A 12,838-nucleotide genomic window follows, 5' to 3' on the forward strand; every position below is an offset into this window, starting at 1 on the left:
CCGCGGTGAATATTGACGTTTGTTTCGCAGTAAACGGCGACTCGGACGGAATGAATGATGAAAGGGGGGGGGGGGCACGACAGCCTGTTGTGCATCCATCCGTTTGTTTGGTATTAAAACATGTTTTAAGACATTAAACCCCCCTCCCCCAAAAAAGCTCCCTTTGCATGCAGCGTCTTATTTTTTAATATTTATGTGCTCAAGTTTGGGGTCAAACGGGGGCGGCAGAGAAGTGAGCTGCAAGCAAGCACCCGCTACATCCATTCACTTTGCCGAATGAAAATCAATATTTGATACTTAAGCGGCGTGCAAGTGCGCGCGCGTCAAGCAGCGCGAGCTGGTCACATATATTGCGCGTTGCAAGGCAGGATAGTCTTACTGTAATGAGCATCATCATCCTTCCGTTGTCAGCATCGTGTTTCGCATTCATCTTCATCATCATCACGGTTTTGCTTTTTTAAAAGAAACCCACACGTGCACGCTGCTGAACTGTGAAAACCTCTTCAGTTATTTTCTCACAAATAGAGGAAGCGAGGAACCCGAGCGAGTTGCGATGGAGGAGAAGGAGAAGTTAACGATAGTAAAAGAAGAGTTGGGGAAAGTGATCGTTCAGGGTGCTGCCAATCAAAAACTAAAAGAAAAAAAACCTCTTTTCTCTCCTGATCAATAATTCAATCCTCCATCTTTTCCAGAGTTTGCCCCCCCCCCCCCTCTCCGGATAGAGAGATCGGCGAGAGGACAAGTGCAGCGTCCCGGAGCCTGACGCCCCCTTTGTCATCCTCTTCCTCCACTCAGCCAAAAAAAACCTTCTTCTTCTTCGTCTCTCCTCCTCTCTCTCTTTCGTCCTCGCCATGGCCTTCAAACTGAACCCCAACGTCCTGTACGTGGCGGAGCACAGCGAGTCCCTGGGGTCGCCCCAAGCCGACTCTGAAAGGACCCACATTGTAAGTACTCCGGTCTCTCTGTGTGTGGCTGACTCTCTTTTGTGAAATAATGTGAATAATGGGGCACGAGTTTAAAAACAACTTCATGGTGCCAGTTTTCCTTTTGCATAAAGTTAAGCTTAAGAATCAGAAAAAAGCCTTCATGCTTAATATAATCACTATTTTGTTGCATTTTTAAACTGTTTTAACTTCTTATTTTGCAGAGATGAGTTTTTTAAAATGTGAGTTGGGGTTAAATCAACACTGGGAATCTAAATCTCCAACACTTATGTCCCAACTTGTATCGTAACTTCAATTATATCTTGTTGAGATTCCATTTTTTTAGGCCTACAGCTGTGCAAGACTGCTTTTCCAATCCAACGCCTGCACTCCACTCATCCTGCAGAGGAAACAACACACATACTGCAAAGCTCTTGTCTATTTCTACTGGAAATAAGTCTAACAATAAGTCTTATAATGTAAATGCAACAGCCTCATCCAACGGCTCCATCACCGTCAAAGTAACACACAGGAAGTGATGCGTTCGGAGCGTAACCCTCGTGTCGGTGCGCCGAGAATGAACCAAGTCGGGGGAGACTCTAAATGTGTGAACTCGCATGTTGGTCAAGAATCTGTCGCGGTCGCGCTGCATTCCGTTTTATAATTTAAAGTTACATCAATGTGTTTTATTTAAAAAAACAATTGTATACATTTTATGGAAAACGATTTGTCTCCGGTGGAGTCGAGAACAATCTGAGAAAAGCAGAACTCTCGGACAGATGAAACATGAACAAAAGCTGAAAGAATAATGCAAAAATATTACAATTTATTTCAACATTTGTTATGGTTGATACAAACCAGATCTCAGGAGGTTTTTCAGTATTTCTGCGTCACAAAACGTCACGTTCTGATTTTTAAGTTTCGCTCGTCATTGGCTTTTTTTCTCTCTCCTTTAACAGGAAGTAGTTATAAATCAGTAAACTTGACAGCAGCAGTTCACTGAACAGATGCAGTGGATTGAGCCGCTGCCCGTCAGCCAAATCACATGGAAATTATGCAAGAAATAAGAGTTTCTTCTCAATCAATGGCTGAACTTTTCCTCTACATTTTAAAAGGACAATTTGGTTCCGGCTGTCCTCTCACATGAGTTCTGGATGGTCAGGAACTCACTATTCAGTACATTTGTGCCTCCACAAATTGTTTGTTAGTAACATCTGGCAATTTTCCGACACAAATGTCCAGCAATTATTTCTTCTTCTTCTTCTTCTTCCGCCAGGCTGGAGAAGCTGGAGAAGAGTCATCGGACAGCGACGGGGAACAAGAGGAGACGTCGCACAAGTTGATCCGCAAGGTGTCGACCTCGGGTCAGATAAGGGCCAAGGTAGGAGAAGAGATTAAGATCAAAGCCTCGCCGGTGTTTCTATCCGAGGTGTGTTTTATTCCAGATGTTTGGTGGTTTTAGACTTCTTTAGAGAGCTTTTTGTCTTCCCCGAGGTAGAGAAGCAACATTATAGCAAACCAGGGAGGGATTGACTTTTGAAGTGCATGGAAGTGATCTTCACTTCCAGAAAGTCGTGGAAGTTTTCCATCAGGGCCACGCCGGGAACCCTGATTAAACATTTAACCACTTATTTATTCAGGAGGTGATATTAAGATTTAAACATCTCACTGAGGAGTGGATGTGAAGCCATTTGAAGGACTTTTGCTTCATGTGAAGTCTCTTTTTAAGAGGATGTACCTGGTTTGCTGCATCGGTTTATCCGTCATTTCTGTGTTTTCGATTCTCTCTCTCTGTCTCTCTCTCTCGCTCTCTCTCTCTCTCTCTCTCTCTCTCTCTGTCTCGTCACTTTTATCAGACTTTTATCTTCATCCGATGCATGTGCGTTGGCTTGTGCTCATGTGACTTCCTGCTCACTTCCTGTCTGCATTGAGTTCAAATCTCTGATAGCCGGTCTGACGTAATCACACAGTAACCGCTCGCTCGCTCGCTCGCTCGCTGGCCTCCGGTCTGTGTGCTTTACAGGAAGATATCGATGGTCTGATATCGGCCTCTTACCGGCAAACACACACTCGTCTGCCTCATTAGTTATTGATGAGCTAACATCTGCAATGAGAGAAGCATTATTATCAATGCAAACACACAGAAGACAACAGTCTCATTTACTATCATACGTGTGGGTGTGTTGAAATTGTTATCCATTACCCGCATTGACCGCAAATCATGCGCCGATCAACAGGAAACACAGGATACCCGGTAACCCCTTGTTGTCACAGGGACGGCATCCCATAATACCATGTTTTGTTCCTGGAGCAGATAATGGTATTGGATATCAGTTTGGTATTGATTGGCTAATATCGTCCGGACACCGCTGTAATGTGGTGTAGAGGTTGATGTGCACGCCCGTATATGGGCATAATGCGCCACGGTTTCAGGGTCTCGGGGCAGGAAGTAGGGAAAGGATTTTCTGTTTTTATTGTGTAACCTGTCTAGTTTTATTTTCTGTGTTTATATTAAGTCACCCAGTAGAAAATATTAGATACAAAATGAATCAATAGTATTTAAAAAAATGTATTTATGACATTTAGCTGTGTTTATATATATATATTTTAGGGTTGAAGTTCAACAGTTTTTACGAAATGTGTAAAATCACGAGGGAAAAGAAAATGGAAAATTTCCATTAACTTCATCACATTTACAATAAAATCAATTTACATTAAAAACATATAATGACAACTACAACAGAAAGTTTATGGATTGTTGAAAATGTCGTGTAAAGGGAATTTTCATTTGTATGAAAAAGTACCGTTAACGTCAACATCAAACATGACACAAAAACTACAGCAGCAAATATGTCACGTGTTATTTTTAAGTAAAGTAAAATCATGCGGGAGACGGACTATCTGGGATTGTGTGTGTGTGTGTGTGAGTGTGAGTGTGTGTGTGTGTGTGTGTGTGTGTGTTGACTAGATTGTGTGCACCTGCAGTCATGTGAATTAGATTAAGCTGGTAAACTATCGCCTCCAGGATCACGCTGTAGTGACAACAATGTCCTGAGTGGATTAGTGTGTTTGTGTGTCTCTTTTGTTTGTTTTGGTTCACGTGGGGAGAGCATCGGTGTGTGTGTGTGTGTGTGTGTTTATTGGATTTGTTGATCATAAAACTTGCTGTGTCATGGTTAAGCCTTCAGGAAAGGACATTAAAATCGGCTGTCGTTTTATAGTCTGTGATCACAAGTGAATGTGACCTCGGTGTTTTGCTAATTGACTGACACTATAAGCTTCAGCCTCTATTGACTGGATTGGACTTTAAGACTGACGGGGATTCATTTGCTGTGTGTTCTTGTTTCGATATCTTTTGTGAGAATCAGTTTGAGCTTTTGGCCCCGAGGTCTAAAACTACTTTTATTTTTTTTTTGTCTTGTACCAGCCTGTTGTTGCAGAGTTTGTAAGAACTCGACCCACCCGTCTTCCAGAGAGAATAAGACGCATATTAATAAAGCCCTTTTGTTTCATTTTTGGTGAAACTTAAGGTGCTCTTAGGGCGTCACAGTGGTGTCCGTGCTAAGATGTGTGCCTCGTAAACCGCAATGTCCCCAGTTCGAGTCTTTCATGCGTGTCATATCCTTTCACATTTCCTGTCCGCCTCTCAACTACATTCTGTTGCTGTATTACAACAATCAAAGGCAAAAAAAATGCACCTTGACAGACAAAGAAATGCTCATATTAATGATTAAAAACATTTGGAATGCTTTTTAGAATAAAGAGAGCAACCAGATGCTGTGAGATCCGATTTCAGAGCAACAGTTTCATTGGTCATAGATCACCTCAGAATCAGGAAGTCTGTTTCTAATTTTAGCTATTCACAATGTTGCCAATCTGAGAAGTTAAAGAGAAAAACAAGACTTAATTTTGTACCATATGTACTGTTTGGTTTACTGTTCGGCCTGATATTAATAGCCTGCACTCAACCTTACTGTAATAGTTTAGGGTCTAAATTTAGTCAATGCAAGGTCCTCATAAGGTTAGAAGGTTGCTTTTGTGCCATCAAGTGCCCATTGTGCCATAAATTTATAAAAACATGTAGCATTTACTTAATATATTCTAGGACAAATACTTACCATCAATTAACATCCCGAGAGCATTTGCACATGAAATCGATGACGTTTAAAGCCATTGACTTGGAAATCAGATGAGTTGGTCTACAGAACAGAGCAGGAAGTGTTTTTACTGTATCTCAGTTAGCACGCCATGCTACGTAGCATTAGCTTATCTCAATCACACATTCACTGCTATCCACGCAACTATCCACTGTGCAATGTTAGTTGTATTGTGAGTTAAAAATGTGGTAGTTGGTAATCTACTGTAGCTGGCCAGCTAACGCCCTAGCCAGGGGGAACACGGATGCGCTAGTCAGTCACAAAACCTCTTTAAACTTCTTTCTATTTTCCTCGTACTGCGTAGTTGCTCCCGCTTAGCATTTTGTTCTCAGTATTACACGTCATTTAATTCAATAAAGAGTCACAGAAGAAGGGAAAACCCTTACATTTAGCAGTTAACTGCTAGCAAGCTTGCTAACTGATAGTTAGCTCACTAAATGACAGAGGAAGGAGAGGAGAAAGCTTTCTAGCCAGGTTAGCAAGAAAATGAGATGTTAGCGTGCTATAATTTGAGCTATTAGTAGGTTAGTGTAGTCAGCTAAGGTCCTTGCAACTGCATATTTCACAAGTTGCATGCTGTCAAAATGCTTCATCGTAACTTACAGAAATAAAGTTAGCCTACAACTGACGTTTAGACGAAATGCTCACTGCACACGTACCGTCGGGCATCAGGACCCCACAGTTTCCCCGTCCTTCCTGCTGAAGCATCGCGTCTTATTGCCTGTATCCTCAGTTCTTTTTTGTTCTGGTTTCTTTCCCCTGTTGGTAGTGCGTCCCACCACACACAGCAGTTGTTACAAAAGTCAATGGAGAGCGACTTAATTTGTCTCTTTTAAAACATTTAAAGTGACTCCCATTTGTCGAGCAGTTTATAGTTTGACAGAGGAGGTTTGAAATTGCCATGTGAAGCTAAATTTGAGAAACAAAAATGAACGTCTTTAAGTTTTGTTCATGAACTTTTTGTGAAGACCCCGTGACCTCCTGTTGTCTTTCTTTCTCTTCGTCTCTCCACCTCCAGGCTCCGTTACATAAGCTGTCACACTCTTCTTTCTTCCTCTTCCCCCCATCATTATGCTGTATTATTATTGTTTTAATCTTTGCAGCATCTGCACCTTAATTGTCTTTTTTGTTTTACTTTTCTCTGCTTCCCAAACAAACCTTTTAAAATAGCAGCACCACCTCAGCTTATGTAACTTATATATATATATTTCAGGTGTTTTGAGTGGTGACCAACAGGTAACGCCCCCCTCCCCCCCCCCCCCCCTTCTATTCCTGTGAATTTCTTGCACGATGCACTGGAATCAAACCCCTGCTATATTTGTTCTTTTTTATCTGCATCTCGCTCCCAGTGCAGAAATCTGTGTGGGTGTTCACCGCAATGGAGATGAGGAGTTATAGTGTGTGTGTGTGTGTGTGGGACGGTAAAACTGAAATGGCTTGAGGAGGGTGCAGGAGTGTGTGGGATGCCCAGTGTTACAAGTGTGTGTGTGTGTGTGCGTGTGTGTGTGTGTGTGTGCGCGCGCTTTGATTTATGCCCTTGGCTTGATGTGATACAGCTTCTATAGTGTGTGGGTCAATACTGAGAGAGCGAGAGATGGAGGTGGACAAAAGGGAGAAAATTAGTCAGTGGAAGAGGGAGAGAGAGATGGAGGCAGAGTCGGTTATATAAGAAGTGCACACAGCGAGCAGCAGGCTGTAATACCCATATTTATCGTCACAACAGGTTGACTGTAGAGGAGGCGGCCCGACTATTTAAGACGTGTTGTTCAGTCGCTGCTATACAAAGATTGCATAAAACGTTCTGTTTGTGTCCTTCGGGCTGAACAAAGCAGAACCACATGAAACCAAACAAGAAGAAGTAGAACCAGGCAAACATATATTTTACGTAATAATAAGCAACACTAATACAAAATATAAACTTATAAGACTTATGATTTTACTGTGGACTCATTCTATCCATAAAGTAGGTTTTAAATTGGGATTGTGACCGTTAAAAATCAGCTTGTTATTTAAAAAATGTTTCTTGGCAGGTACTTTGGCAAATGAGCCAAAAGGTTAATTTAGTACAAAACTGTGGTTGAAGAATGAGAGTCTACCTCACACCACATACCTCACCGCCTTCAAACCAGCAGGACGTCACCTCCAATACCACCGCTTGTGTTTTATAGGAAATCTTTGGTGAAGCAGCTGACTCGACCGTGATCCACAACAGACGCTGCGTGTTTTATTGATTTGAGGAAATGGTGTTTCTCTGCACAGGCTGTTAATCATACATGCATGAGAGTATTCACTTACACACACACACACACACGCACACGCACACTCAGAGTCTAAATGCTGAGTCGGTCCGTCTCCCTGACAGACTGCTGTTGGTTAACTGGAGCCGTCCAACTCACTTTCTATTGATTTGACCTCTTGTTGACTCGTCACAGTCAAACAGGAACTCCACTTTACACTCAAGGAAACCAGGAAGAGCTTAAAAAGCTCTGAAGAAAAGAGTTTTTTAGGAGGAAAAAAACTCAAACGACTCCCTCGTCCATTTTTGGAGCCTTTGACTATTTCACAATAAAAGAGGACGCGTGGTTTCAGCCCTCACCTCTATTTTTATTTACTCTCTTTTCTGTGTTTATCTTTTGTGTCCCGTCTTATTTCAATTCCTCGCTTTCATTGTTGCCACCTGGTTGTGCTTTCTTTCCTCCTGCCTTGATCTCGCTCTCTCTCTCGCTCTCTCTCTCCTGACCTCCATTGTTCATCGTCCCTTCCTTTCTTTCATCCTGTCCTCCCTTCATCTATCTCTTGCTCCTATTTTCTTTTCACCTGCCGACTCTGGGTCTCTGTACTTTAAGTCCTTGTGATGCACTTCCTTGTTAATTGTTTCTCTGTTTGAATACCGACATTGATCTGTGATGGATCCACTTAGAAAGAGAGGATTGAAAACTCACAACATACTGTTTCTGTGGTTGTAAATTAGCCCACAAGATATGCACTTACATGTAAACTCCACCCACCTGGCAAATCAGGGTGACTAAAACTATTTTTGAAGAACTCACTCATGCTTTCAGTCCTAATGATTCCCACTACTGTCCCTGTTTCAGCTACATCCAGTAAATCAAGACTTTCAAATTACATTTACAAAACAAGAGCTTCTTTTCTGTGTAAATGTTGACCCTTGGATCTCTTTGATTTTGTTCCCAGAACTGCTTCGACGTCTCTGTCGTAACAGCGTTTCGGGGAATTTCTGTCCAACTTTTGCATTTTTTTCCAATTTAAAGAACCTCGAGTCACGTCGCTCTTCTCATGACCATGAACGTCATGAACGTGTATATCGGCAGCAGATTGTGGCTGAAGAGACTTTAGACTTTACATTCTTGTATTGATCTCGCGCCACCTCTCCATCACTGTTCTCTTCCTCTCCTCTTTCCTTCCTCCTCTCTTCTTTATCCCTCCCCATCTTGCCCCGTCATCCCTCCTCCCTCCTGTGGCTGCAACGTCTGAGCCGCCATGACGCTGCAGTCTGCAACAGGCCGCTACGGTGTGTGTGTGTGTGTGTGTGTGTGTGTGTGTGTGTGTGTGTGTGTGTGTGTGTGTGTGTGTGTGTGTGTGTGTGTGTGTGTGTGTGTGTGTGTGTGTGTGTGACAAAGTTGATGACTTATGTACAGCTGCTGTGTCTAACATAGTGACACTCACTTTGGAAATGTGCTAATGATGAGACAACAATATCTCCTGTGTGTGTGTGTGTGTGTTGCCACTAATTAACTAACGTGCGCCTTCAATCAGTGACAGCTTGTGTGTGTGTGTGTGTGTCGTCACTAATGAGTGAACATGTTTCAGTCTTGACAAGTGTGTTTTTGTTTGTGCATATGTGTGTGTGTGTGTGTGTAGAGCTGCTAATGTGCTAACGTGTGTTATCAATCAGTGGAGGGTGTGTGTGTGTGTGTGTGTGTGTGTGTGCGTGTGTCTCGTCACTAATGAGTGAACGTGTTTCAGTCTTGACAGGTGTGTTTTTGTTTGTGTGTGTGTGTGTGTAAAGCTGCTAATGTGCTAACGTGTGTTATCAATCAGTGGAGGGTGTGTGTGTGTGTGTGTGTGTGTGTGTGTGTGTGTGTGTGTGTGTGTGTGTGTGTGTGTGTGTGTGTGTGTGTGTGTGTGTGTGTGTGTGTGTGTGTGTGTGTGTGTGTGTGTGTCCACAGGCGCGTACTGTTCATCACTTCCTCGTCTCTCTCTGCTAATGGAGACTGACAACAGGAAGCATGAGTTTTAGCGTCTCGTGGATCTGAACTGATGTATTTTCAGTGCCAGCGAGATGATATTCATCGTCTGTAGTAAGCAGTTAATTAAATCTTCTCAGTCTGCAAATGTTTTCAACATTTCATCCTCTAACCTGTGCAACTGAAGGGGCGACATGAGGAGTTTGAGTCCATCGAACCTCCAGCAGAGTCCGTTTGTCTCTTTAATGGCGCGACACAGTCTGAAGAACAGACGGCTTTGAAAGGCCTGTTTTCATCATCAGACGTACCACCAATGAATCATGTGTGAAGAACACAAAACGAATCAAATTGAAGCTTAAAATTGTGATATTTCTTCTAAAATCACATTATTCTACTTGTCTTGTTTAAAATTTCGCCAAAAATGAACTGATTGCTCACACCAGATACTGTAAAAAACATTAAATTTAATAAATAATATAGATGTGATGGGAGTAAAAGAAAACACCCCGAAATCTAAAAGCACCTCTACAACACATTTATCCTTTTTTTTTTTTTTTTTTTTTACTGTAATTAACCAGAATGGAAAAATAATGAAACTTGTTTGAAGGAAAAAAGTGACAAAGTTCACGAGCCATTAAGCTGAGAGCCGTGCAGAAGATGCTGCCTGTGTTGCTGGAGACGAAGGACCACCGACACTCTGCATGTCGTGCACGTTGGCCGTTGAGTCACAGTGTCTGTTAACGAGGCGAGAGGCCACGGCATTTCCTCTGATGCTCTGCTGCTGTCGGCTGTGGACGGTCACACATTCACATTTCCCCCTTTTCTACTTTACCTTTATTTTGTACGTTATTTGTTGTATTTCTTTTGCGTCGGCGCACCTCTCGTTGTTTTAACCGTGCTATCGCTTCGTCTTTCTTTCTCTCTTAGAGGACAAAAATAGACTCACTCTTGGTTTTTTGTCGGCCCCTCTGTCTTGAAACCTCTTTAAACAGGAAACAAGACGGTCACCGCAACACACACACACACACAGATAAACACACACACCATCGCGCTGCTGTTGCATTTCTGATGTCCTGATGCATCGTATGATTGAGTTCGTTCTTTTTTGAATGCAGCTTGCAAAATAAGAGTTTCCTTTGTGTGTTAGTGTGTGATGATGGGCTGTCACACACCCCGACTTTAACAACCGCATGAAGAGTAACGGTCTGAGTCAGCAGCATGAGAAACCCCATCTGTTAATGACACTGGTGAAGACCGTGTGTCTTTGACAAAGAGGGGAGGAGGCCGTGTGCTAGTCGTTTACTCACACCAGCTCTATTCAATGCACGAGTACATTTCCTGCAATTACACTGATTAGAATCATTGTGATTGTTGCTGCTACCTGCTGTGTGGATCCATCTTTCATCGCATAATAGTCCAAACAGGTGTTCCCGGCGTAAAGCAAGGTTCATAAAAACCAGGCCAGCAGTTGTCCTGTAACATCACCTCCTTGGCCGAGGTATTTTTAGACCTTATTGAGTCTAAAATGTTGTTTGAATTTGCTCAGTTATGATTCCAAAGCTGCTGCCAAATGACTTTTACTTTCCTGCAACATGCAAATGGACATCTCACCTGCACCGTGACCATGAGCTAAAACACGATCTACACCAGGAACCTTCGCTCTCACAGACATTTAAATGACCGCTGTCCACGAGAATACTCATGACAATATGGAGACATATTGTATTTACAACATTAAAAGAAACAGGAAACTATTTATTTCAATGATTTGATTTGTCAAATGTTACTGTCATGGTTTGCCAAGTCAAAGACGGTCACTGATTAAGATCGGTCCATCTCCAACTCTCGCTTTCACTGTGACAACAAATTTCCTCTGTTTAAAAACCACACACACACACACAGCTGTGTAAAAATAAAATGTGTTGTTTTAAGAAGGGAAGCCACATCCTTCCAGTACAGTCACCCTGCTGCCGGAGTACTCGGAGTCAAATCAAGAGAGAGACTCCGGTTTCAGTAAGAGTCACTTATTACTCATAACGGCTTCTTTAGCTGCAGACAGACATGAATGGGTTAACAGAGCAGAACTTAATGCTGTTTGTTTCCCCGTCTCTCTTCTTCTTCCATCCCTCCATCACATCTCTGTCCTCTGACTCAGCAACTTAATCGCTTTGTTTTTATGACGACTTTGAAGCTGCACCGTGCATAAAATAAAACTATCGAATGAATGAATGAATGAATTTTATTTATACAGCGCTTTTCACAGACAGTAGTGCTTGACAGAGCAGACATTTAAAAGCATAAAAAACACAATGTGACCCTAGGGTCAATAAATTATCTACACAGAAAATAAAAAAATTAAAGAATAAAATAAAAAATAAAATAAAAAATAAAATTAAAGAATAAAATAAAAAATAAAATAAAAAATAAAATAAAAAATAAAATAAAAAATAAAATAAAAATCTAAAAGTGAAATAATCATAACACATTTCAATCTGTGAACTTCAGAATGTCCTCCTTCAACCGATCATCAACTGATTTGAATATTACTTCCCAACATTAATGGAGCTTGTTAAAAACAATCTCAACTCAAGGGCCACTACTATCTTTTTGTTTTTGTCTCCTGGAGCTTTCAACTGTATCGCATGGTCTTCATGGACTTAATCTTGGACTTAATCTTAACCTTAACATTAGAAAAGCCTTTTTTCCTCCGTGTTCCTCCTGCAGCCAATAAACAGCCTCCGTGTTTGAGGTCTGTTTGCAGCTCAGACGGGCTGAGGAAACAGACCTTGTGTTTGTTCTGATGCTGCGTTGGCGAGAGCCTCTCTTCTGTTTACGCCCCTGCAGCGTGTGAGGGAGGGTAAGTGCAGCTTGCCCTGAGGGGAGGGAGGCCGAGGGTCCTGATATTTGCATCGGAGGTGGAGAGTCCGGTTGTCTCCGGATGGAGACAGCCGGACTCTCCACCTCGGATGCAAATATATATGCTCTCTGTGTGTTGTCTGTTTTGATCTCTCTACGAGGCCAATTACCTCAAGATGAATTATGAGTTATGGATCACCGACTCAATTCATTAAAGTGAACTATCTTATTATTTTGAGTTCAGAAATTCAGGGATTTGCCGTTTCGTTTGTCATTCGTGCTGCTGAAGAGTTTAACAAGTCAACAAACTCTAGATTTAAGATTTAAGTGGTTTCTGTTTCCATCTTCTTCCCCTGTCAAAATATGCTGTTTTTCTTCGTTTTATGTAACGAATATCTCGTCACATGTTGGACAAAACAAACTGATAACATCCTCTCGACATTTTTCACTGTTTTCCGAGGTTTAATCGACCAAACAATTATCAATTAATTGCTCAATTTATAGATAATAAAGTCTTGATAACAAATAAGGCAGCAACTTAACTCTACTCCGTGTGCATCTTCGTCTTGTTTTCGTCTCGGCATTCATTTGTAAATTGCATTTGATGAGTTTGAAAGGTGCTATACAGCAGACAATGTGATTGATTGATCAAAAAGCTCACACTCGCTGTTCATCGACCAATTGATTGTTCCCG

The 12,838-nt window shown here is 41.9% G+C and overlaps 1 protein-coding gene across 2 annotated transcripts in view; it reads left to right on the top strand.

Moving 5' to 3' along the window:
* Positions 1-839: 839 nt before the first annotated feature.
* Positions 840-12,838, top strand: part of LOC306796518 (diacylglycerol kinase eta) — a 46,518-nt gene continuing 34,519 nt past the window's right edge. For both annotated transcript variants that reach the window (XM_079295476.1, XM_079295477.1), the window contains exons 1-2: positions 840-944; positions 2,200-2,304. In XM_079295476.1, the coding sequence (XP_079151602.1) occupies positions 852-944; positions 2,200-2,304 (198 nt within the window). In that variant the 5' untranslated portion in view covers positions 840-851. The remainder of the gene's footprint in view (positions 945-2,199; positions 2,305-12,838) is intronic.

The sequence above is a fragment of the Melanostigma gelatinosum genome, assembly GCF_949748355.1.
Source record: "Melanostigma gelatinosum genome assembly, chromosome: 23".
Classification (NCBI taxonomy): domain Eukaryota; kingdom Metazoa; phylum Chordata; class Actinopteri; order Perciformes; family Zoarcidae; genus Melanostigma; species Melanostigma gelatinosum.